The sequence below is a fragment of the Cynoglossus semilaevis genome, chromosome 4 (assembly GCF_000523025.1).
Source record: "Cynoglossus semilaevis isolate Cse_v1.0 chromosome 4, Cse_v1.0, whole genome shotgun sequence".
Lineage (NCBI taxonomy): Eukaryota > Metazoa > Chordata > Actinopteri > Pleuronectiformes > Cynoglossidae > Cynoglossus > Cynoglossus semilaevis.
Window position 1 is genome coordinate 15590224 of NC_024310.1, and position 26365 is coordinate 15616588.

Genomic DNA, 26365 nt, shown 5'->3' on the forward strand with positions numbered 1-26365 from the left:
GAAAAAAAACCAAGAAGGGCAACGGCACAAACACGAGAGCCTGTGTGTGTGTGTGTGTTTGTGGGGGGATCACCTCTCCTCTGTCTCCCAGCATGGAGTCTGGAGGCTTAGGCAACTGCTGTCCACTAATGATCTTCAGAACGAGCTGTTTCTTAGGGTTAGCAGGGAGTGGGTCGTCACTGAAGGGGTTGAAGGAGCCTTAAGGAAAAAAGAGGAGCAGAAAAGGAGGACTATGAAGAAGAGGATCAAGAACAGTTGAGGTAAAATGTTCAAAAAGCTTTTTTTTTTTAGTTTTACATATGAGGTTTTCATTCATGTTTCCATTTTTTTCCTGTCAGCTCCATCATTACACAGTGAGATTAAACAGTCTTTGTTTAACCCCCCCCCCCCCCCATGTGTCATTGCAGCTATCATGACATCACCAGTGTTTACTGACAGGTGTCAGAAAAACCCTTTTTGGTAAAGTGTTGGTGAAACCTCAGATTATTGACAGTACCTTTGCACATGGGCGCAGGTTTGAGGACGTAACCACTGCCTCCATTCACCATGAACTTGGCTCTGTTGAGCTGCATCATCCTGCCCTCTGTCTGGTAGTTCAGGGCAACTGAGGGGGAACAGACGGGAGTGAAGGAGTGACTGAGACATGGTTAACAATTTGTCAAATGTCCAACATCTGTTAACTTCCATGCAATGACAAAATAAACAGAAATGATCAGTGACACGTGCAATAACAAAGACAGTGAGTTCTGTTGTTCTCTTTCTGTTGCAGTTCACACCACAGAGGTCAGTTAGTCTCCTGGACTCTAAACTGAAGAAGACCTCAGAGGAAGTGAGCAGCAGATGACTTCCTGTCCCCCTCTTACCCAGCTGACAGCCGACGTTCCAGTAAAACTGAGGGTTGAAATTCGAGGAGTCGATGCGATAGGCCGACGGATAGATGCGCGACAACTGCCTCTGGTTAAAAACCAGGAACCGTTCGGTTTTGTGATGGACCAGAGACTGAGCTCTGGTCTCACTAAAGGACAGAACGTCTCCTGGAGTTCCTGAAGAAGATGAAGAAGAAGAGCAGATTTAGAAGAAGTGTGTGAGCTGGAGGACAGGACGCTCTGTTTGACCCTCTCACCTTCGTCCAGACACTCCTGAGACACCACTGAGTTGGTGAACACCACCAGGTTTGACAGATCTCTGCTCAGCTTCATCGTCTTCCTCTTCCTCCCACACCTAAGACCAAAAGCAGAGACAAAAGACATGAAAGAGAATATATATTTAACTTTTTTCCTTTTATATATATATATATGTACTGTATGTGTGTGTGTATATGTACACATACACACACACATATATATATATATGCATATATGTCTGTCAGAGAAAATAGTTAAAATAGGGAGATTAAGAGAGTAGGGAGAGGGGAGGTTGAAGTGAGAGAGCGAAAGAGAGAGAGAGAGAGTGTCTGTCAATGTCACATCAACAGGATTTGAAAACCACAGGAAACATCATCAAAGAAAACGGAGCTGAACACAGAGCAGGGACCACGCTGGGCTGACAGACTACACACACACACACACACACACACACACACACTGGTGTAGTGTTGAACACAGCAGAGACAAAGTCAGTGGAAAATAAGAGACTGAGCAGATTTTTAAATAATAACAAATTTACATTAGAAACACAGAGGAGGGCGCTGCAGTTCTGCCTTTGAATACTTAAAAAAATATGTCAAAATGAGGAGACATAATATAATATTTATACAGCTGTCTAATGATGTGTGTTCCACTCCAATAATAATTCCATCATTTGGATTAGTCACAGGGGAAATACTGCCATCTACCTGCTGATAGGTCTGTCCCAGAAATGTACCAGGAGCTAGGATCAGACTGAACCTGGATTAACAACATTACCTGTTGACCTGGCCTCCAGACTCTGACCAGGACTTCTCCTGAACCTCCTCCTCCTCCTTATCCACACTGTGACATGTCAACCTGGATTTGGAATGTCTCTGCAGACACACACACACAGATATTTAGGTAAGTTGTCAAAAACTGTTAAAATATCGTAGTAAAGTCACATGTTTTGTAAATATTGCTAAAGTCTGTTGCTCACTGGCTCTAACTTACCTGGTTACAAAGGTTGATTAGTACCATTTAAATTTAAAATGTCCAGATTCTGAGGGGAAGACAGAAATGTCCCAAATGATCTGAAGGCGTCTTCAGTAGTTGAGCCATTTTTCTTTTTGATTTTAGCATCTGCCTCTGCTGATGAACAGTGGTACTACATCTGAAGCTGCAGGTCATGATGGTGTTAAAAATAGGGCTTCACCTTTTATCTACTGTCTGTGCAAAACAACACACAGTGCAGAGGTGTGTCTATTGTGACACTCTTATTGTGTCACTGTGACAAGTGTGTATAAGTGTGTGTGTGTTTTAGTCTCACTTTTATTAGAGCTGAAGTGGACTGAAGGAAACGACGAGAGCTGCTGTAATTACAGGCTGTAGGCTGAGAGCCAGAACATGACGGTCACACACACACACACACACACACACACACACACTGGTGTGGGAGGGTGCGTGATATGTATAAAGAGAGGCATAAAAACAATGCTGAGGATACAGGAGCGGGTAAAGACAGGGAGAGATGTAAAGACCAACACACACACACACACAGACACACACACACACACAGAGAGACAACAGTGTAGACACGTGAGTCTCCTCTACCTTCTGTTTGAGTGACGTGATGAAGGATCTGCTCTGAGACTTCTTCAGAACTCCTCTGGAGCTCTGGAACAAGCACAAAGACAGGTGTGTGTGAGAGCAGTAGCCTCATTACCTGTGATTAATTGGACTAAATATTTAATATATTTAAGATTGGGTTTTTTTTTTTCATAATTTTAAATTTGATTTTTATTAGCACCACAAATTGAGTCCAGTAGTTAGTCTAGTACTTTAGACATTAAAAAAACTTTTTCATTTCTTTGGATTAGCAAATAAACAGAAGTCAACATTTCCTCTCAGAAAACTACAGTAAAGAGACATTAATGTGAGGACAGAGAGGACAGAATCATCTGCAGATTTAAAAGAATCCCAGAAACTGCAGCAGCTAAAAATAACAAATGAAGTATTCAACGTTACTGCAGACTGTTATTGGAAATCTTCAAGCTATTATTTATTTCCTCTCACCGTGACTAATCCAATGACCTACTTACATCCCTCTGTCTTCTCCTTCTTCACCCACCCTTCAGTGAGATTGTGTTTTCATGTGGGCACACACACACACTCATACCTGTCGTAGGTTCTTCTGTAGGCCCTGGTGCGTGGCTCTCAGCAGAGCCCGGATACTAAAACTGTCTGAATCCTCTTTGTCTCCAATCAGAGACTCTTTGAGCAGAGAATCCAGTTTCTTTCTAATGTGAGACTCCACCTGGTGGTGGCCATGTCCCTGAAGGAGGAGGAAAAGAAGAAGAAAGTTAACGAGAAACAAAGGAAAGGCAAAGGAAAACAGGGAGGATAAGAAAAACAGAATAGAACAGAAAAGAAGTTTCACTCCTGGTGATAAAAAACATTTCTGTTTCCCAGCTTTATTTATTTCTCTGTTCTTGTTTCATAAGGAGAAAAGAAAGATACTAACGAGTCATCTTTTATTTCTACCGCCTGTTAAGTGGTGACTGCTGAGAGAACACACTGCTTTAATGAGCTCAATACAGAACCTCTCATTAGTGGAAACCTGCCATGGCTGCTTCAAAACGGCAACCATCATCCAAAGAGGCATCTGCAGCCTGACGCCTGCAGCTAAATGTGGGAGAGAAGGATGGCATCCTCACAGAGAAGAAAATAATAATAACGCCTGTGTTTTCCTGTTGGAGACGTGAGGAGGCGATGGTGCGACACCGCAGAGAAATGAAAAAAACAACAGGGGAAAAAAACAGGCTTCTCTAAAAAAGCAGAGAAGACGTTCAGGATAATCTGCAGCAGAAGATATTTGACCTCAGTTATTCATGTCTGACGCACCAAGCACCAGTGTTCAACAGTGCTGACAACAAATGACCAATGCAACAAGGAGGAACATCACAACAACAAAGACAACAACAAAAACAACAACAAGCTTAAGGAACCTAAGATGGTTCTGCTGGAGGGACCGTGAGCTTCAGGACATTCTGGCTTGGCTTAAGCCTGGTTCTCACTCCCATCATTCCCAAATTGATGTCAGAGCTGAGGGTGTACGTCAAAGCAGGTTTAGTGGCTAAGCAAGCTATGTTAAGTTTAAAGCCAGGCTTTCCTGTACTACAAATTTGGCTCCCCTTTAAACAGGGCTGAATCAACATGGTAACTTTTGCTCAGCTCGTAACCTGGTCCCAACGTGAACCTCCTGTGCAGGGGAGGTGACGTCAACATCTAAAGGTGTTCCTCTGTTATGAAGAACCCGTGGCTCTTCTCTCAGGTCACTGTCACTCACCATCTTCTCACAGGTACCATATTTGTTCTTTTCCATGAGTCAACAGAAGTCACAGCTGAACTGATCTGTACTGTCACTATCTTAGAGCATTATGTTAGCTGAGAGATTTTTGAACTCATTAAGCAGCAGCTAAAGAAACGACTGATATAGAAACAACAGGAAGCTAATGAAAGGAATGTTCAGGAGTTTTCAGCCTTCAGGTTTGTGTAGTTTCTCATTATTATTATTGTTTTCTTACATTACTGCTCTTCAGCTTGAAGTCATCCTCGATTTCATCAGCACTGTCATCGTCAGACACTTCCCCTTCCTCTGCGTCGGCGGACAGATAGGAAGGAAGTCGTTTTCCCTGGAAGGAAAGAAGCATCAGATGGAGAGAGAAGGAAGGAGGTGAGGAGTCTCATCTGAACCAACTGTTCCTTCAGAAGGAAGTTCATTATTTTTACTAAGAAATGTCAAATACCACAAACAGGAAGTTTCATTTTGATTTGATTTTTTTACTTTTATTATTAGGGCCGTTATTCCAGCCTTTCCTGCAGTTCTTTCAGGACTAAACAGTCTGGAGGTGGGAGTTGTTTGCGTCTAACTGTCAGTCAAGCAATTAACTTCAAAAGGATGAGGCTAAAGTCCTGGGCTGAACTCCAGATTCTAGAACCTCCTGATCCTCATGACCAGGGATTTTCTCTTAACACTAATGTGATGTAGACCCGATCCAAAGACACCATGGAGTGTTCTGCAGTGGTTCCCACAGCGGTATTTATAGATACAGTGAGAGCTATTACTGCAATGCTCTCTGCCTCCCCCCCTCTTCCTCCCTTCCTCCCACGGTAGCTCGCTCCTTCAGCAGAGTAGAAACCCAGTAGTGAGTCATTCTGAAGGTGTGATTGGGCGTCCACACTCTGAGCTGCTGCTGCTGCTTCATCTTATCACTTCCTTCACTGACAACAACATCAGCAGGCTTCACTCTAACCACCGACTCCTCCTCCAACGTCTCCAGCTGAGTGTCAGAGTATGAACCCATTGGAGCAGGATGTCTGTGCTGCATCTGCTCCGTGGCTCCACACAGGTGAAGGTCAAAGACAGGTGGAGGAGGAGGGGTGTGGAGGAGAGCTGTTAGACATTTTATTGTAGATCAATGCAGCTTTCTGCTCAGAGCCAGGGCTGGTGTGGAGACAGAGCTCCAGCCTATCGTCTCTCAGAACAGTTTCTACACATGATAGAAAATTAATCAACTCATCTGTTGTTGTCTCACAGTCTCAGTGGATTTCCATGAGCTGGTGGTGTTTTTACTCTGAGGTCAGAACACCGACTGTGGATATTGATCACATGTGGAGCTTCAATTTTCTCCTCCAAGAAAATCAAATCAGCTCACCCAGTCTTTACTCCCTTCTCTCCCCTGTCTCCCCCTTCAGTCCCTCTGTGACCAGGTTCTTACTTTGATGAGGATCTTCCCCTGCAGGGCTTGAGGACTGGGTAAAGTCCTGGCGTCTCTGCTCAGGATCTCTCCTACGTCTAGTTTGTCAGCGAAGATTTCTTTGAGGTACTGAGCGATTTTCTTCTGCTGCTGGATGCTGCAGTGGTTCTCAATGGACAGAATCACCGGGAACCTGCAGAGAGGATGGTGAAAGTACCAGAAACAAGGTTTGAAACTAGTACCGCTGACTAGAAAGTACCAGGAACTGTGCTGTGCTTCTACTGCAGAAACCTTCCCAGTTTCAGATACAACATGTGCTTTTATCACAGGAACTTGGGCAGCGGGAACTCAACATCAAGAAAACTGAACAGGATCCAGGACTTGGACTGGAGGATGAACTGAAAGTACTCGGCCCCAAAACAGCTCCTGACTTAAAGGTATAGCGATCAGAGAATTTAGAAGCTAAGGGGGTGGAGCTTACAGCACACTGCTTCCTGATTGGTGGGGGAACTTGCTTTGATGGACTTTTTTGAAAGAAAGTGTTCACTGTGTGTGTGTGAGAGAGTGTGCCTGGTTATTAAAGGTTACAGTATGTTACAGCAGCAGCTCAAATCTCAGGTTTGTCAGATTGACAGCTCTGCCTCAGGGGAAACCAGACACACACTCACTGGCAACGTTAATGTTGTACACTCTCTCTCGCTCTCTCTCACTCTCTTTCACACACACACACACACACACAAATGCATCCGCACAATAATGTCCTCTGCCAAAGACAAAAGCAGGAGCTGAAGCGGCCACAGTTCATTCTGACACAAAATGAATGAATTCAGTCAACTGTGTAATGTGTGTGTGTGTGTGTGTGTGGAAAGGGTTAAAGCAGAGATCACAGTGAAGAAGAGATAAAACAGCAGCCGAATGTATTCATCAGTTCTTATTGTCATATAATTACACCTTAGAACAGCCCTGACGTTCAGTTGCTACAGTCAGTCAGACTACAGTCGGCCAATTATATTATATTATATTATATTATATTATATTATATTATATTATATTATATTATATTATATTATATTATATTATATTATATACCTAAATGGCTAATGATGGTGAAAAAACTATTTACCACATGGGCCAAAAGAAACAGTAACAGCCTGACATTGTGGTCATAAAACAAGCTTATTTACCCACTGATCTACAGTCAGTCACTGTAAATGAAAAACTTCATTTTGTCAAAAAATGAACAAAAGAATAATCCTGTTTGTAAAGTAAAGTTTGTTCGGCAGTGAGTGTGAGTGTGCTTTAGATACAGTTCCAGCAGAAAAAACCAACCAAATTCTGCCAGACTCCTCTTTTTGTAAATATGATTTACTTCCAGTCCTGTTAGTGTTCAGTCATAAATAAAGTAGAAAAGATTTAATAGGAGAACATGTGTGGACGTTCCATGTGTCGGAAATGGCAGTTATTAGTGCTAGAGTGCGCCAACGTAGCAGCAGGAGGCTGCATCATTCACGGTTTTGTTTTGGTATTTGGACTCAGCAGAGACAAACACTGTCTCCTCAGGGAGCAAAGGGAACTCTGGGAAACAGATGGCTTGGTAATAGCTGCTAATTGCTGCCAGGAATTTACTGACTAACAGTGACAAAACACTGAAAGTGACTGTGTGGCTTCCTAAGACTTGAGGTCCCTGAGGTCAGAGGTCATGGACCTCCTGATTGTCTGAGGACTCACTGGTTGTTGATGAAGGCATACTTGTTGATGGTCTCAATGACAGACTTGAACGGGATCTTGGAGGTCAGGGTATATCCATGTTGGACCACAGGTTCTCCATCAGGACCATCCCAGCAGTCCACTGCAGAAGACAGAAAAACAAAATGCAGGCTGCAGGTGATGCATTAAAAAACAAACAAACAAACAAACAGGAAGTGATGTGACGTTACATTGTACTGCAGAAAAAATAAACAGGAACATTGAAGGTTTTGCATTTGACCTTTTAAATGATTCTACGGGCTTTTAGCTTCTCTGTGCATGACTGTACTGATGTAATCATCTGTTAATCATGCATCTTTTTGTTTTTTTCCATCTTTTATCTGGAGCTCACCCTCGACACATCGGCAGCCAGACTGCAGCACCCAGGCGTACATGTCGGTCTTGGAGTGCGACAACAGCTGGTCTCCAGTCAGGTAGGTGTTGTGAGACGAGGCGATGAAGTAGTTGGACAGAGGCTGGTCCATGTCCTGGTTAACCTCATGGTGCAGAGGGTTGAAAATGTCACAGGTGGGACTGCGCATGAAACTAGTGAAACCTGAGAACGTACACGTATTAATAAAACACACATTTATGACATCATCAAAGAATGGCAAGTTAGATTTGTATTGAAATTACCTTCAATTCCTAAAACTCCTCTCTGCTTGTTCTCCTCAGACTCCTCAAACTTGTCGATGATTTCTAAAACATACTCTGGAGTCACGTTGGTCATCTGTACAGAAATAAAAACATTCGTCAAATAGTTACAAAACCAGTGACGCAGAGTAGCTTATACCAAGATCTGTACCAGGGATGTCTCTGTTGCTATTATTCTGTGGTGAACATTGGCAAAGCAAAACATGATTGCGTGATTGACAGCTGAGCTGTCCAATAAGAGCTCAATTGACTGACAGTTGCATCTTTCCTAAATCTAAAGTCACAAAATTCAGCAGAACCAGAAGAACTCTCACCTTCTGCTCGTTACCCAGGAAGTTAGCCAGCTCGTCAGCCGTCAGGTGATCCTTCCTGTCACTGTACGACATCATCAGTAGGAAGAGGTCTCGACGTAGAGACATCATCTTGTAAAAGACGGAGAATTCTTCGTATGTTAGCGTACCCTGCTGGTCATCTGTGTCTGCTTCCTAAAAGGGGTAAAAAAATTATACTGAAAACTTTTATCCAGATTTGTGAAGCATTAAATAAATATTTCAGATTGAAATGTTTAATATGGTCTTGCGACCAAATATAATCACACTGTGGGCCAGATATGGCCCCCGGGCCTGAGTTTGACACATAGTTGTTTAATCCATAGCTTATTGTCCAGTGAGTTTGTACTCATCTGTAAATGTAGCAGACTGATGAAAGCTGAACAGAGAGTGTAACCTTCCACTCTGTCACCGGCCAGGATTTCTTTGAATTAAGACCAAAACTTTCTTTACTGTTAGGAGTGATTGATCCAGATAAAATCATCCAGATTAAATAATAACAAAGCTTCTAATTAATGCAATACATCATCTGAGCATGAACGCATAAATGTATGTGTGTGCAAATGTGTGTATACAGTACGTGTGTATATGTTCAATAACAAATCTACTGCTTCTTTTTCCTCTGCGTTTATATTTAAAGCCGTTAAACGACACTCGCTTTGTTTCCTCTGAATGTTTTTTCTCTCTCTTCCTTCAAGTGACACTGATGCAGAAAAAGGGTTTTAAAAATGCAGCAGTAACGTGACATCAGTGGTTTGAATAATTGAGTCATGGAGAATTTTAAATGTTCTAGATGAAGATACTTCTCTTCATTTATTTATCTCCAGATTTCAGGGTTTTATGGTGAGAAGCTCTGATGAATGAAGTCATGCTTGGTTTAGATTCTCTTTGAATCTTGTAGGTTTGTGTTCTCATCTCACGCCTCACCTGGAACATCTGACGGACTTTCCTGCGTGGAAGGTTGACATTGAGCTTGTGTAGAAGTTGGTAGATCTCCTCGATGTTCAGGAGGCCGTCTCCGTTTTTGTCAGCCTCCTCGAACGTCTGCTTCATCCACGTCTCAGACAGAGATCAGGTTAAAGAAAGTGGGAATTTCCTTCAGCACCAAGAACCATGCATGTTCTACCACAGGAACTAATACGATGATATACTATAGTCCCTAGAACTGGCCACCGGATGGGAACTGATATTATGGACTGAGGAGGAACACCATGAAATACGCAACTAAAAAACTAAACTATTTCCAAGGTTCATGCTTTTCTGCCTATTAATTATATAAACTGGTAATAAAAAATACCAAGAACCACCAGCTAATATCTGATCCCAGTAATTCCACAAATCCACAACGTTCCAAATCGGGAACTTGTAGCAGGTACCAGAAACCATGTTGATTAAATGGAATTGTTTTTACACAGCAGAGGAACTGTTTGACTGGACCGTCAGCACGGTGGTCATCAGATCCTCCTCCACTCACACTGACAGTTGACATGAAGGATATTGGTTGTGGGTTCGCTGTCGTTTGGCCAGCGAGTCCTCGTCACTGATGCCGGCCATCAGGTACTGCAGACCTGTGATCCAGGTTCTGGCCTCCTCAGCGTTGGTGGTGACCAAGTCCAGGGACTCCATGTGGTTCCCATGGTAGAGGGAGAAGCAGCAGGACGGATCTAGACTGCTGTCACCGTGACGATGGAAAATGTCCGACTGACCGCCCTCCGTCACTTTATACAGAGAGTCGATGGTGACTGTGGAGTAAAGAGAAGAGGAGGAGGAGGAGGCATTTAGAGTTAAAATAAAACACCACATTATCTAGTCTATCACTGTACATCTTTGATGCTCAGACATCGGTTCCTGTGGGTCGTGGTTCACGTGCTGAGACCATTCACTGGTGCACGTTTACTCACTTTTGGCCTTTTCACTCTTGCGTGACGGCTTCCAGCGGATGCAGGAACGATGCTCGTCCAGGTAGAAGAGTCTGACCAGACCTTTCGATCCTGCCTTCAGCTTCACCATCTGTGTGCCTGACTGCATCACACTCATGCATCGCTCCACTGCAGAAAAAAGAAGCACAGAAGTCTACAACGATGCAGACATCCAGCAACAAAAACCTGCAGCAGGACGTCTGAGGTCAGAGGAGTTCCTTCAGGACACTCAGAAAACCAGGCTCAGACTCTTGTTTGTCTCTTTCTATCTGCAGACACGGAGTCACAGAGCAGCTCTCAGTGCAGAGATTTGGATCAGAGTCCAGACCCCAACAGAGACTTTTCTGTGAGGAATCACTGAGCTGCTGTTCACTACACGTGCACGGAGCTGCTCCTGGAAACAGCTGAGGACGGAGGACAGTGATGGAGGGCTGATTCTGATTCCACTACTGGTCTCAGCCCATCTCTGGTTCAGGTTCATCAGGAAAAACAAAGAAAATCTGTTGTTGTTAAATTGTGTCTACAAATGTGTACCAGGAGCTACAGACAGTAAAGGGGACTGTTCAAGTTAGTGATGGAAGTCAACAGACTCGTATAGAATTCTGTTAAATCTTGGACCTTCAATAATGTCAGCTGAGTCTACCCATAATCCTTTGTGTTTTACATACACTGAGCCTTAAAAGGTCCATTAACTTTTACTGTAATTCCTGTAATGGCATTGAATAATCGACAGTTGTTCTTTAACCACAGAGCAGCTGATGAAGGCTGACGAAGGGAATACGTGACAAGACTCTGTGACTGTCTTCAGACTGAAACCACGGACAGAGTCTGGTGGAACGTGAGGCAGACCAGAACTGGGGATCTGGATCAGACTGGAGGACGATCAGGTTTTTACACTGACAATAAAAACTCGGTTTTCGTTTAGAGTCCTTTCTGAATAAATGTTAGAGCCATGAGGTGTAGAAATGACAACAACTCACATGATTGAACTTCACTTCATTCAGTTTAGTTTTGAGTTTTTATTTTTACCTTTTCATTATGTCTTAATTGTTGATTCACTTAATTTTAATTAGAGCTCTATAGTGTTATTTCAAAACATATTTTCATTATGATACATAGTTATTATTTGATCAATTACTTCAATAATTACTTTTGATTGAAAATTAAATAACTTGAATAATTTACAACCAGTTAATTTCACCCATCATGGTCTGCTTCACTGTGTCGACCGTGATCAACCTGAGGCTTTAGTTTCATCTGAACTTTAATCAGACTCCGACACGGGACAGACAATGCTGCTTACATTATTACTGTAGGGACACACACACATACACACACACACACACACACACACACAGAGAGAAATCCCCCTCAGTTCTGGGAATTATCCCTCTCATCCATAAACATGAGCTTCTGCTGCTTCACCTGAGCTAAAAATAGAATCAGACAAATGCTCAATATGCACAAATTGTGTCCACATCCAAAGATCTGCTCAGTGAGCGATAACACCAGAGATCAACTGATCAGACTGTTTTTAGATTTAAACAAGACTTCACACAGATGCCCATCATTATTCCTGACGTTAATATTCCACAACAACCACTGCGGACAATTATTTCAGAGTAACCGTGTTTATTTATCTGTGTCCTTCTGTTTTCATTAATCTTCACTGACAAAATTAAAAAAGAAAATTTAGATATTATTATAAATTTTTTTTTAGTCTTTAATCCATTCTTTTCAGCTCAGACATTTTCAGCGTCTTGTTTCTTCACTGGTGGCGTTAACTCTGCAGCTCTTTATGATCAGTTCTGTTGTTACTATTTAGAACCAAATATTTGTGTGTGGTTGTTGACCTCATGGTTAAATTAGACTCTAGTGCAGTACTGCTGCACTGGAATGGGGGAAATCCCTTCTGTCAGTCTGTGTGTGCACATTTCTGGGCCAACCAGTGCTGATGTGAGGATAAAAACCATGATGTAACTCAGTCTACATGGCCAGAAGTAACCCGAGTGTGTGTGTGTGTGTGTGTGTGTTAGTTACACTAAATGTCAACACAACAGCACATCTGTCCATAATAATCTAAATCCTGTATAAACCACTCACTCTTCCACACAAGTGTCCATAGAAAAAAACAACAACGTTGATTTATGTTCACAGCTGTTAACCCACTGCTGCCTTCATCTGTAAATTCACAAATATTTTTTCATAATATTTAATATTTTTTTCATTTAATAGTTATAATTAATTTAAAAATTGAAACAAAGTGAGGCAGCAGAGGACCAGCACCTCCTGTGTCTCTGTGTCACTGATTCTCTCTGTGGATCACTGATGTTATATGGAGGTGAACAGCTATGTTAAAAATTAAAAATATAGAACTAGAACACATACAGTATACGATAGATCAAATATATTTCTAGAAATGTCTGGAGACTGGTGGAAAAGGCTGAAATAAAAAAGACGAGTGGAGGAGATGATGATGCTACAGGCTGGATCCAGCTGTAACATCAAAGCTGGTGAAACACAGGGCTGCTGCACGTGCATAAGCACATGCATGATGGTGTGTGTGTGTGTGTGTGTGTGTGTGTGTATGCCAATGCCTGTTCAGTGTAGCTGATTGTTCTCAGAGGACCAGTGTGAGCTGATGGTGATACTGGATTTGTAGAAATGGAACAGAAAAACAAAGTGTCTCTTTTCGGATGCCTAACAGGAGTGTACAGTAGAGGGCACTGTTGGCTGTTGGCTGTCACTGCTTTTTCACTTGAAGTTTTTCAGTTATATTATTTTCCGTGTAGGAAATATGTTGTTGATGTAGACCTTCTTGATGGTGTGACTGAGACGGACCAGGGTCCTAAATTCTGCTTCGTAACATAAGTGTGTATTCCCAGACAGTGTTGGTTTGGATGCAGTAAAAACCTCATCTCCTCACATGGGCAGTGGTGGTCCACCAGCTGCCAAGTTACCACTGAGGTGCTCTGAGCATGGCACCGTCCCCACACACTGCTCCCACTGTTCACTTTGGTGATAGGTTAAAAGCAGAGGCTCAATTTTGTTGTATCCCCGTGTTACAATGACAACAAAGACTATAATTATAATACCAGGTACTTCAGGACCAGATACCATATGCTGTAGAACTAATAACCCTGAACTAGCTGCCAGTGTGGGTCCAGGAGGCTGGAACCCCCTGTGTAGTTAAAGTTAGACCTAAAACCTCCCTTTTGGCTAAATCCTCTTTTTAGGTCTGGCTCAGGTAATCTTGGTTATTTTAGTTCTGCTGCTATAGGCCTAGACCGCTGGGAGAACTCTGGGATGTACTGAGCTCTCTCTCTCTGTCTCTCTACCACTCTCTGAAGAAACACACACACATTAATTAGTGTCATTAAAATAACACAACCACAGACACTGCTGACATTCTTATTATTCATAATTAATTAATTCTAACCCGTCTTATTACTACTGTTAAAGGTGTTCCTACACTGATTCTGTCCAAGTGTACGCTCTCCTTTTTCCTACAGCTTCCTCCCCCATAGTTCCTCCCCACTCTCTGCTGAAGCACACAGCTACTTCTCTTAGTCTGGATCTGAATCTAGAGAGTTTTCGTTTTAATTTCAGTATAATACTGACTATAAATATACATTAGTGTATTTGGGAGGATCATTTCAATAAAACAACTCCAAAGATGTTTACAGATATGAACAAATCCAACGTCTGTTAATCTCAATCTATCAACCGCTGCAGGTGCAGCAACACCCAGAAGGACCTGAGCAGGTCTGGAGATGATGATGATGATGATGATGATGATGATGATTATGTTTTACTTTCCTTCTTTTATCAAAGGAGCAGAAGATAATGTTCCTGCAGCAGAGTCAACATCAGCCTCATTTATCTGCAGTTAAATCCTTATGTAAATGCTAATGATGCTGCCTCAGGGGAGAGTGGAAAAGATGGAAAACATAGTGTGAAGAACTGATTCTCCCTGGACCACATCAAAGGTTTGGATTTAAAAAAAATTAATCATTAACAAAACCAGAACAGATGAAAATGTGAAAGACAGCTAAATGTTAGCCATGCTAAAAATAAGAAGGAAATGGACGTACTGGAGTTGAAGCAAAGGGAGAGAAAGGAGAGAGTGAGGGAGAGGAGATAAGGATGGTGGATGAAGAGGAGAGAAAGAGGAGATCAATCAGTGAGGAGAGAGGGAGGAAAGAAGGGAGAAAAGAACACAAGGGTGTAAAAAATATTCAATTCATGTCAAGGAGTAGGAAAAAGGAGGGGAGTGTGGAAGGAAAGGATATACTGTAGGACAAGGACTAATATAAATGTAATCTGAAAAAAAAATACAAAACTTAAAACGGGGTAGAAGAAAGATAAGAGGAGAAGGAAGAAAAAGAGGAAATAAGGAAACACTATGAATTATAAAAAAGAAAAGTTGGGGAATGAAAAGGGAATGAAAAAAGAGAGAGGGAGACCAGGAGGGAAGGATGAGAGGAAGAGACAGAAATGTGTATGAAGTAATACACCAGGCGGAGGAAGTGTTCAGACTCAGAACTGGGAGGAGAAACAGAGAAGGACAGAGGAAAGAAGATAAAGGAGACATCTCCTGAGGTGAAGGAGGTGAGGATGTTTTCAGAGAAATAAACGGAGGTTCTGCATCATCATCATCATCAGTCTGGAGCAGACACAGGTGTGGAAAGACATTAACTTCATATGAAGATAAAGCACCAGCACCTGACTACACCATCTTCATCACCTGATGCCATCATCTTCATCATCTGTCTCTGCAGGAGCTGCTCTGAAAACTCTATTTAAACCACTGACACCTGATCCCTAATATCATCAAGTATCACCATGCAGTACCACGACACATTTATCTGGTCCACAATCTCTCAGGAAATATCCATTCATCAGAGGCACCACCAGCTGCACCTCCTGCAGGAGGACATCTTGCCGTCTTCAGAAGCAGCCCAGAGACGTGATCTCTGCACCGTGACCTGATTCTGCCTCCACACCTCCTCACAGATGGTTCTGTCTGAGGCACCTCCCCAGGGAGGTGTCCAGGAGGTGACCTGAGCAGATGTTCCAGCCACCTCTGGTGGAAGGTCTTGGACATCACAGGACCTCAGTCCTCATCTCAGCTGCTCACAATTGACTTGGTTCCTGAGGTGTTCCTGAGGGACATTCCCTGAGACAACAGCGATGTCTCAGCTTCCTCTGTCCTGTCCTCAGGTCAAACGTTATATCTCTTCAGTCTTGTTGACATGTCATTGACTAGAGTGGACTAAAACCTGATCAACTCAGTGACTACTTCATTCAGAACCAGCTGTTGATCACAGACCAGAGGTTGAACACAGTTTCTTTCCAGACCTGTGAGTACGTGAAGAATTCACACTCTGTTCTCAAACTAAAAACTAAAAAAAATACACAGATTTATTTTGCTGCTGCTGCTGCTGCTCATCCACACCCCTGCAGTATTTGTCTACATTTGTCTCAGCTACAACAGGCTGCTGTTGAGTCAGTGGTTCACATCAGTCTCTACTGCAGATTCATTAAAGTCTGTCTGTGTAAGAGATTGTGAAGTAAACACACACACACACACACACACACACACACACACACAGAGACCCCCTTCTGGATGGACTCACCCTTCTCCAGGCTGAGGTTTCTACAAACTTCCAGTTGTGCCATCAGAAGTCTTGGTGTCACTCTGTCCCTCCATCAGTTGTCACCTCAGACATTCTGCTCTGTTTAGTTGATCTCCCTGTTTTTCTTGTTTTTGTCCTTTTATCTCCTGCGGTCCAGCAGATTTAACATCTCTGCAGCGTGTGAGAAACACACACCATTCTGTTTCTTCAGCCTGAAGAGGACCAACGTCCTCCTGCTGATAATCCACTCACTTCATCTGCTCCGAGCTGAAGCTTCCCCCTGATCATCACATGAATCCAGACTGCCTTATAGCAGCAGCAGCAGCAGCAGCAGCACTGAGTCTGATTTCTCTCTCTCTTTCGCTTTTTACCTCAGTGTCTCTCATTCACCATAGCAGAGAATTTCTCTCCCTCTCTTTTTCCCATTCCCTCTCTCCCCCTTGCTCTGTTCTCACCCCCTCTCCCTGTTCCTCCCACTCCCCCTCTTCTTTTACATTCACAGTAATAGTCTCTCTTCCTTCCCCATCTCCTATTTCATTTTCCTGTCTGTTCTCTCTCTCACTACATCACCCTTGCCTCCCTCTGTTTCTGTCTCTCCATTTTTCCATGCTCCCATCCTTCTATTTTCTCCTTTTCTTCCTCACCTCCTCGTCTCAGTCCATCTCTCTTCTTTTTCTTCTCTCTGTACCATTTTACTCACCTGTCTCCCTAATCTTTCTCACCCCCTCTCCCTCATTTCCTCCCTATTTTGTCTCTTAGTTTCTTACACTTAGCCCCCATTTATTCCCATCCTTCCCCCTCACTCCTTACTCTCCCACACATTCATTCTATTCCCCTCTCTCTTCTCTATTTCTGACAATCTTTCTCCCCCTTCATCACACATTCTCTCTCTACTCCCCGTTTTCTCTTTCCCCTTTATTCTTTTACTTTCATCTCTGCTCCCCTTATTATTTTTTCTCTCTCTCTTCTGTCCCATTCTTTTCTCTCCTCTATCATTAGATTTTCCTTCTTCCTCTTTTGCCCTCCCCACTTATCCCCTCCTCTCTCTCTGTCTCTCTCTCTTTCTGAGGCTTTTAACCCTTGACTCCATGTTTGTCCTCATTTTACATGAGAACAAAGTGTGTGTGTAAAAAATCTCCAGGTCATGTGGACTCCCCTCCCCCCCTCTCCCTCCCCTCTCACCCTGAATATTGCTCTCTCTGTCTCTCTCTCTGTCTCTCTTGACGGCATGAACTCTTTGTCACAGAAGGATAAGCTGATTTGTCTGCTGAGTGAGACAGAGTAAGTGAGTGAGAGAGAGAGCAGAGACCGAGGGACTTCTTTTTTTTTACCTCGCAGCGGCAGATGTTTGAATCTCAGATCTGAACTCAACTTCTGTCGCAGCTGTTAGATTTTTCTCTCTAGCCACTGAAAGAAAATTCAACTGATTTTTTATATTCAGTTGATCAACTTTGACCTCTGACCTTTCAATCCTGTGAGCCACATCATGAGTTCATGACCAGACTCATGACTTCACCACAGTCAGTTCTGTTCATTGTTTTTCAGAGATAATTATGGACAATGTGAGAGGTTGAAAAATCGATTAGTGCTGTCTGTGGGAGCAGACTGTCAATCAAAACTTTGTGTGTGTGTGTGTATGTGTGTGTGTCCATCTTTCTTTGTACTTGTGAACCTCTCTCTGAATGCTTTTTGTCAACATCTCAGTCTACCACAGCAAACCTCTGTGATTTTAGTTCAGACCAAAGTCCACAGAGAAAATCAGTGATTTTAGCTCACAGGAACACAGCATCTGTTGGTCCACTGCTGCCTCCTGTGGTCAGATTGAGGTAAATGAGAACAAAGGTCTCTCAGTAAAGTCACAAGATCACACATTTTAAACCTAGTGATTTGAACAATTCGAAATGTACATCCCAGTCTCTCGCTTTTGGACCAGAACCCCCCCAACACGTCGAAATGCAGCAGCTGTTAATGTTTCTCTCTGATTCCAGTCATTCATTGTTTTGTTTGTTATTTATATGATGGTTATGAGTGGCACTTTGGCCCAGAGGCAATGTCTCTGTCATTGGTGTGTAACCCCAGGGTTCACCTCCTGGGCAAGTTCGAATCTCAGTTAGGGCGGTTGGTACCTTCCAGTGGACTCACCACCTGCAGGAAGGTTCAGGGGGGTTGGTACGGTGCAGTGTGATTTGGGTGGAGACTGCTGCCCCCACGACCCGGTAACGGATAAGCGGATGAAAATGGATGGATGGATGGATGATGGTTATGCTAATCACTTTTCTATTGGAGTCAGATTCCCTCTGCTGTTCAAAGGCTGGTACTGCACCTATCGGAGTATGTGTGTGTGAATGATTTCCTACCATGAAAGCTGCTGTTGTCTGTGAGAAAGTGCCGTCGATACTGCGGCTCAGCTTTTCTGCTCAACATCCAGGAACTCATGGTGAGAAGTGAGGACCTGGTTTGACCTGCAGGAAAAAAAAATACTTTTTTTATTTGAATTTGAAACATTGTTAAAGGAGCAGAGACTCATTCGTGTCAACTTTCTTTTATTTAGGAGACACTGTTTTGTTTTTTTAAATAAAAAGTTTAACAATGGAAACATTGGATTACAGGATTTGAAGGTTGGATGAAATTAAGATAATTATAACACCAAAATTAATATAAATAACAGTGAAGAAAAAAGGATTTGACAAAATTGTAACTAAAACCAAGGCTATATTATAATTGTTATATAATAATAATAATAATCATCATCATCATCATCATCATCATAGGCTCCGCAAAATTCTTCTAAAAATTATAGACTTTTTATGAAATACTTTCTAAGTTTAGCATAATATGTAAAATATTCACAAATAGTCAAAACAGTAACAGATAACATTGACATGACATTAACTCATGTCAAGAAAGTGTTGGAAGAAGAAACTCACAGCTGTTTGTTTTCATCAACCGTTAAATCTAGGTGTCTTCCCTCGTTCATCTTTATTTCAAAGCTATTCCCAGTTTCCCAGTCATGTTTCCCTCCTGATAATACTCCTGTCTCTGCAGCTTCTCACTGCTGTGTCCTCACCTGCTGCTGTTCATCTGCGCTGATTTACACACACACACACACGGCTCCAGTCTTTTAAACAAGGTCACAGGAAAGAACTTTCACTCCATAGATACTTGACCCTTGAACTCTGGAGAGCTGGAGTCAGCCCAGTTGAGGTCAGTGGGCACCAGACAGAGAGTGTGTGTGAGGAAGAGAGACTCCATAAAGTACTATTCTGGCAGGGACCGCAACCTTTTTCCAACTTCTTTCACATTGCCTCAGACGTGAAAATAAGTTGGAAAACCTTTGCTTCATTAGCGTGTTACATTGATTTACATTGATTGTGTAAGAGGAGCTGATATTGGTGAAGTTAAAGCTGGAGCAGGAGATTTTATTGGACTTTTTTCCATATTTTGCTATGACAGGTGGCGCTGTAACTTTCTTTTGGAACAAATCTTTGAGTCTGACTCATCTCAGTCCCTCAAACGGCCAGCTATGTTTCCAGGATGTGACCTTTGACCTTCTTAGGACACAGAGATCAGCCCGTGTCAGCATTGGCTTACAGAGGTGCACGATGGGAGCTAAGGCCACATGGGTGAGTAGACAGTAAATTTAACTACTTTGTGTGTCCAAGCGTCAGTCTGAGGGAATCAAACGACTGTGGGAGGGTGCAGCTGTTTGTTACATGATGACAGGTGAAGACAGAACAGTCAGTTCTGTTAGTCTGGTTCATTAATGAAGAGTAAAGAGATGAAGGTGGACCTTTCCAGAATATCTAGAACACCTCATGAGGAGCAACCAGCCTAGATTAAAGATGTCAATGCTCGGTTAACTGAGCAGCCACATTAGTCTTTGTCATCTGTGTCTCCACATTTAACCTTTAACCCCAAACATCACAACCATCTAATTTTATAAAACACTGGCTGGACAAATCAGTCCTTCTCTCTGTGTCTACTTTTGGAGTTCTTTATGTTTCATGTTGTTCAGTGGTCAAACAGTTCCTCCTCTGTTCTGCTTTTGTCTTTCAAAAATTCATGAAGGATCACAAAGATTCAAGTTTCCACTGCTGAAAACACACACCGGACAACTGACACACAACCCTCAACACAACACACCAAGAGGGTCACTTTACAGCCCCGTACATTCCTCCACATGGATACACACCAGGGTTAGTGGAGCAGGGAGGAAAATAATACAGCGTGACTGTCTGAAGGTTGTCACAGAAGAAGAAGAAACAAAACAACAAACTCAAAGTTAACCTAATGTAAACAAGATTAGACAAAGAAAGACAAACAGGTTTGAAAGATTAAACATTAACATTACATTTAACCTTAGAGGAGGAAGAATTAGCTAAGAAAAACTACCAAAATACTGCAAAACAACAAAAGTTTAAAACATTTCAGAAAAACAGCCACTGTTAGTGGAGAAGCTAAATTAGCTCAGCGTTAACTAGAGACCAAAACAGCTAGTTAAAGTTAGCTAACTATCTGTGATTAAATAAAACTAATTTAAAAGTATCTAAAATGTAGCAAAATAACTAAAAGTTTGTATCTAAACAGCCAAACAACAGCCAAGAGGAGGACTGACAGCCAAGAAGGTTTCTTATGATTACAAACATACCTAACAGTTGTTCAAGAGAGCAGAATAACTTAAATTAGCCCAGAAACAACAACGAGCTAAATGTAGAGCTAAATCTGTAGCCTCACATTAGCCTGTGAGTCCTTCAAACATTTGATCTATTGTCCTGAAAAAAGAAAGAAAATGTTTTAACGGTAGCAAAAACGTATGGAAGCAGTGGCCATGTTTTCACAGGAACAAACGTTACGTTCAACACAGTTGCCCCCTGCTGGTTAAACTGATTTCTTCTGTGCTTCATCTCTATTTCTAGAAGAGAAGCCTGTTTTTCATTTCTCATTAATGACCTCTTTTTGAGTGACCCCAGTTTTATGTTTAATCCCTTTGTTTCACACGCACACACACACACACACACACACACACACACACCAATCAAATCAAAGAAATCCCCCAGGACTGCTGTGTTGGGGGAGAACCTGCTCTTTCTGTGAGTGGAATAAAAGCCTTTGTTACTACTGCTGTTACCGCTGCTGCTGCTGCTGCTGCAAACCTCTGATCTTTAAACAGACACTTTGATTGATTTATTCTTTTTCTAATTGAGAGAACAACTTCTGTGGAGAGCAGTGAGCTGTTGGTTAAAACAAAGAAAGAAACCAAGTGGGACTTCAGGGACTTGTCAGGGAACATTCAGGGATTCTCTCAGACCCTGGCAGTCTTGATCCTGGTACACTCTGGTCTTGGGCTTGTCTTGGTGTCATTACACTTTAGTCGGTGTTCTAAAAATCCAGCTCCTGGTCATAATCCCTAAAATGCTTGGACCATGAGAGTCTAGATTTTCTTCTGGTCTCTCAGTACGCCCAAGTCTGGACAATTGTCTTGGTCCGTGTCCGTAAATGCCATGCTATTCTTTCAGACTCGTACTCTACTGTGGTGTTGGACCAGGACTTGCCATGGTCACATGAAACATGAATGTCTTGGTCTGGATGGGAACTAACCCCTGACTTATCCGGGTCCTAAAAGTCCTAAACTCAATGATGCTGGTTTTGTCCCCAAGAGAGCGAATTATTGACATGTTGTTCCTTTAATCAGACGCATGAAATATACTTTATTTCAAGTATATTTCATTGTATAATTTAATTGTCATTTATTAATGTGATTCTTAAATATAGGTAAAATCATTTTAATGACTAACATTGCAGCAGTTCATGGTCAAACATGTGCTGAGCAAATTAAAATGATCCTGTATTCTGGTCCTGGTCTTCTGGAGTTCTGAGACTTTTGTTGACACTGAGATTACAAACGTTTAAACCTGGTCTTCGTCTGGCACTGGTCTAGAACAAGTGTCTATAAGAGATTGGTTATATTATTGTCAATTCAGAATCAGTTAAAAAGTGTTTTGAACACGAGTGTAAGCAGTTCACTGAAACCACTGGAGGTTCTTTCTTGGATTTTTGAAGTGACTCACCTCTGGTTCTCCCTCTGGTTCTGCTTGTCCAGGCTCTGCAGGTGGAACCACTTCGTCTTCACAGATCAAATCTCTAACTGTGACCAGAACCTGAGATTCCCACAAACATTCCCATGACGTGAAGGTTTCCTTTCCTTTACAAATAAATAGGATTAAAGACTTTTGTAGAAAGTTCCAGAGCAGAACTGTGGGCTACAGCCAACAGCTTCCCTGCTGTACAGAAGAAAGCAGCTCTACATCAGTCTCTCACAGTCTTTTCAAATCAACTGCTGCTGGGGAGACAGGAGGGACCAGGAAGAACTGGACTGGAGTCCAGATTCAGGAGTGGACTCTGCTGATCTCTTAAGACTGATCCAGGTCCTGTCTTTAAAAGCATTAAGTTGATCACAAACGTTAGATGAACTAAAGTGTCAGAACTAAAAAATGATAATTTAACCAGAATTACAAACACATAATTGCACAATATTAAAATATTTTAATGTTGGATGTATAATGTTTTTTAAATGCTCCAAATGTCAACATGAACTTATTCATTAAAACAACACTTTTACATTTACATAAGAAGAGAGTTATAAAGAAAATATCCACAAAAACTATTCAGTGTTCACATGAAATGGAGAAAAAAAAGCTTGACACCAAAAAAAGAAACTGACAGAAAACAGAGAGTGTACATGTTGTTAAACATTAGCAGAAACACACAGCAGAGAGTTGACTAAAGGTTAGCCTAGAACATAAGCAACTTTAGCTCAATTCTCAGCTGGCCACTGACTGGACGATTACTGTGAACCAATAGGAAGAGAGTGTGGCTGTATTTAATAAGAAGAGTTGACATTACTGGATGTTATCATTCAATTCATTTGAATAGTTTCCTCTGTGATTGAGGATCTGAGCCACGCTTTCACTTCTACCCCGGTTGTGCCCCTCCCATGGTGGACTTGCCCCTCCCATGGTGGACTTGCCCCACCCACTTCTCTTCTTAAACTGAGTCTGAAACAAGCAGCAGGATGAAGAAGCAGCAGTCTGACCAATCAGCAGCGGCTTCAGTGACATTTACACAACAATGGAGCCAAGCTCATTCATCAGTCCTGATCCAAATGACCCACAAACCCCCACATCAGTCTTCACCCACATTTATCCTCCACAAAACTCCCCTAACTGCCCAACTACACCCTCCACCTCCTCTCTGTGACTCCTCAGCCCCTTCCCCTTGTTTCTGTCCTAGTTTCCTTTAGACTTAACCATCACTGAGTTCGTCCTCATAGAGAGCAGGGATGTATACTTACCTACACTTAAAAATATTCATCTTCAGTATGAGTGAGTAAAGTATTTCAGTGTTTACTTTCAGTCAAATGAAAAAAAAGTCAAGTCCTCTTGAACATCCTCCTGATGAGTCGGAGTCCTGGACTCTCCCATAACACTGTGGACACTCGGTCCCACGTGCTGCGCCGTTTCGTTGTCCACAGGCCACGCCCTCTTTTCTCTGCACTGACCTCAGCTCTGTGTAGACGTTTATGTAAACGCCACAGGAATCTGGACTGGGTCAGGACTGAGGGGCCTGAAGGGACCGGAGCGGTCCGAGCCAGACCCAGGCTAAGGACCTGCTCATTCAGACTGCAGTTCCACATGAGCACCTGCTGGAAGACATATGGAATTACATCTGACACATTAATAACTTTTACCTGTATGTATTTTCTTTCCTGTGTTCTAGGTTTTTTTTTAAAGAAAAAAAATAAAATAAAATAAGATTTTTGTATTTTTTAAATCTCTCACCTTGTTCTGGGACACAAGGCAGTGCAGGACGTGGTCCTCTCTGCTGATCAGTTTAAACCAGACTATCTGATTAGGACTCAGGTTCTCCAGCAGCCATGTTCTCCCTTCTGAAGTTAAATCCACTCCTGCCAGATGCACCAGCAGAGCAGATGTGTCTGAGCGTGAGACAAGAACAACAAAAAAGAACAATCTTTGACAGTGACTTTTAAACTGTAGAAGTTATACTGTACAGCAATTGATATTTTAGTGGCATCTTCTTGAGCAACCTTGTATGCATGTTTGAATGTGGCTCCACCCACTCTTACAGGTTATGTTTTGACACCGCTTTACGTGTAAAGCCAGAGCAAGAGTAAAATATATTGGCTTAATTCACCTTCTTTATGTGTTTTTATGTCCATGCTATTTTTCTCAGTCAACAATTCAGGTCTTTACCTTGGGGTTTATGGAATAATGGCGAGAGGACTGGCAGATAAATAGGAACATGTTCCACTTCTAGTCCTTTCTCTGTGACAGCACAAACTTTTCCTCGTAAGCTGACATTGCGCTCTATAAACCGAGCTGGAATCTCAGACGCAGCCTGGAATTTAGTGAGCTACAACATTTGGAGACAGCAATGTGTTAAAAATTAAAAACAATTTAATCTAAAACATCACACATGTAATCAATACCATTTCCACTTTTGTCTAAATTTGAAAAGAAATAAAGCTTACTAGTGTTTAAGAAACAGGAAGACAAATGTATTTATCCTACGGTGTTGGATTCTGCTGAGCCATTTAAACTAAAACAAACATCTCACCAGTCTGATGCTTCGGGAGATCAGCAGAACTCCGGCAATGGCCAGACCCGTACTGATGTTCTGACGTAGAGAGGGTAAAGATGATGATCTTGTTAGCAAATACGTTATAAGAATGTAATACTTTGTATACATGTTGCACGTTAACATTTTTTTAATAACTTTTGGCTTTTTTATGGGCTGTTTTTTGTGACCTTTGTTTAACATGAACCAATTGTTTAGCAAATATTTTGAATAATAAAATACATAAATAAAATGAATGAATTTTAAAACTCTTGAGTGTGATATTTATTTCACATCAACAAAGGTATTTATACAGTATGTTTTCTTTCATTCATTTCTATCGTGCCTGATTTAAAATAATGTATGCTTACGTTTGCTATTTGCTATTTTAATGTTTTGTGAAATTAATCTGAGAGTATGCTAATGTCTACATGTAGACTAATGTACAGTACTTACGTAGATAGTAATCAGTTTGCGTAACTGATTACTATCTACTGACTACTTTTAAACGCTGTTTTTATTAAGTATATTAAAAAGTTAGCAAAGAATAATGACGCGTATTTAATGACAGTTGTACCGCTTTTTTCAGCTGAATCTCATCTATTTCTTGCTTGCTCTCAGTCGCTTTATGTTCCCGATGCTTACCCGTAGCAAGGTCAAGTGATCATCGGCCAGCTGTGACAGTACAGTCACCATGTTCTGTCGGTGCTTCACTGCCCCTCTCTCTGATCCGTCTCCATCGCTCTGCGGCATGTTGTTTACATTCGCTGTCCCCGCCCACTACAGACAAACTGAGCAGAAAGAGGGCGGGGTCATTAGTGCCAGGGCTCATGAGCGCAGCGCCACATAATGGCATGGTGGACAAACGACACGAAGAACGCACCAAGGTAGCAAGTGTTATTCGGCGCTGATTTGACCTTTTTATGTTGATGATTTGATCATTTTTGTCTTTTTTTTTTTCATTTTTGAATAATTTTCTACTACATTCAACCTACTATTGTTATGCTTGGATGCCACAAATGGTTGTTTTTTTCTATCCACTAACGAGGCAAACGAAACCTAGTCAATGGAACGTATACATTTAATTTAAACGCTCCCAAAATATTTAATATAATATGTCTTTAAATCTGTCACTAATATTAATATACATACATTTTGTGAAGCCATCCAAAACGTGATTGAAAACACAAAGTGAAACAAAACAAAATGTAACTGCTAGAATAAAGCAACATTGAATATAACAAAAACATAGCCGTCTCGACTGTACAGTTAAAAAAGACACGATAAAACAAGATTTTTCTTACATCTAAATTAACGCTTTATTGAATCTTTTTAATTGTGCAGTCTATTCTGTTCTCGTGTTGCAGCCATAATTCAATTTCCCCTGTGTGGTATCAATGAAGTTGAATCCAATCTAATCTCAGGACTTAATATCAGTCAAGAATACACTAAAACATGCATTAAAGTAACAAATAAATAAATACCAAGATAAATAGGTAGATAGATAGATGCCGTTAGTGGCTATGTGACGTCAGCAGCAGGATCGACAGCTTTCATCTTGTCACAAAGCTGTGACGT

At 41.8% G+C, this 26365-nt stretch overlaps 2 protein-coding genes and 1 long non-coding RNA gene across 12 annotated transcripts in view; 1 reads left to right on the forward strand and 2 right to left on the reverse strand.

The window, feature by feature from the left end:
* Positions 1 to 22345, reverse strand: part of plch1 (phospholipase C, eta 1) — a 30568-nt gene extending 8223 nt beyond the window's left edge. For 3 of the 5 annotated variants that reach the window (XM_017031996.2, XM_008309561.3, XM_017031999.2), the window contains exons 1-17: positions 18511 to 19592; positions 10497 to 10643; positions 10094 to 10337; positions 9523 to 9652; positions 8581 to 8751; positions 8249 to 8342; positions 7965 to 8168; positions 7595 to 7715; positions 5888 to 6059; positions 4694 to 4801; positions 3286 to 3441; positions 2721 to 2783; positions 1905 to 2002; positions 1124 to 1221; positions 864 to 1043; positions 497 to 604; positions 74 to 198 (exon numbers count right to left, since the gene is read on the reverse strand). In XM_017031996.2, the coding sequence (XP_016887485.1) occupies positions 74 to 198; positions 497 to 604; positions 864 to 1043; positions 1124 to 1221; positions 1905 to 2002; positions 2721 to 2783; positions 3286 to 3441; positions 4694 to 4801; positions 5888 to 6059; positions 7595 to 7715; positions 7965 to 8168; positions 8249 to 8342; positions 8581 to 8751; positions 9523 to 9652; positions 10094 to 10337; positions 10497 to 10643; positions 18511 to 18658 (2367 nt within the window). In that variant the 5' untranslated portion in view covers positions 18659 to 19592. Of the gene's footprint in view, positions 1 to 73; positions 199 to 496; positions 605 to 863; positions 1044 to 1123; positions 1222 to 1904; positions 2003 to 2720; positions 2784 to 3285; positions 3442 to 4693; positions 4802 to 5887; positions 6060 to 7594; positions 7716 to 7964; positions 8169 to 8248; positions 8343 to 8580; positions 8752 to 9522; positions 9653 to 10093; positions 10338 to 10496; positions 10644 to 16153; positions 18084 to 18510; positions 19593 to 22221 lie in introns of those variants that run through there. The other 2 variants (XM_017031997.2, XM_017031998.2) reach the window with 2 other exon arrangements.
* LOC103378369 (uncharacterized) lies at positions 121 to 22869 on the forward strand. Of its 5 annotated transcripts, XR_003049507.1 has the most exons (14): positions 121 to 260; positions 408 to 646; positions 770 to 1172; positions 1810 to 2030; positions 3376 to 4468; positions 4709 to 4842; positions 5865 to 6093; positions 6196 to 6303; positions 7960 to 8046; positions 11265 to 11401; positions 14349 to 15195; positions 15296 to 15877; positions 19607 to 19776; positions 22254 to 22869. It is a non-coding gene; the product is annotated as an uncharacterized LOC103378369 (long non-coding RNA). The 5 variants fall into 5 exon arrangements; XR_001759969.2 differs by lacking the exons at positions 14349 to 15195; positions 15296 to 15877 and adding an exon at positions 10790 to 10989; XR_003049506.1 differs by lacking the exons at positions 14349 to 15195; positions 15296 to 15877.
* Positions 22682 to 26262, reverse strand: c18h3orf33 (c18h3orf33 homolog (H. sapiens)). 2 transcript variants are annotated; one of them, XM_008309560.3, is made up of 6 exons: positions 26092 to 26262; positions 25433 to 25578; positions 24788 to 24847; positions 24424 to 24583; positions 23992 to 24146; positions 22682 to 23852 (listed from the first exon to the last, which is right to left on the reverse strand). In XM_008309560.3, the coding sequence occupies exons 2-6, from the start codon at positions 25538 to 25540 to the stop codon at positions 23583 to 23585; spliced, it is 753 nt and encodes a 250-aa protein (XP_008307782.1). In that variant the 5' UTR covers positions 25541 to 25578; positions 26092 to 26262; the 3' UTR covers positions 22682 to 23582. The 2 variants fall into 2 exon arrangements, with proteins under 2 accessions (XP_008307782.1, XP_016887489.1); XM_017032000.2 differs by having other exon boundaries at positions 22682 to 23855.
* Positions 26263 to 26365: the final 103 nt, after the last annotated feature.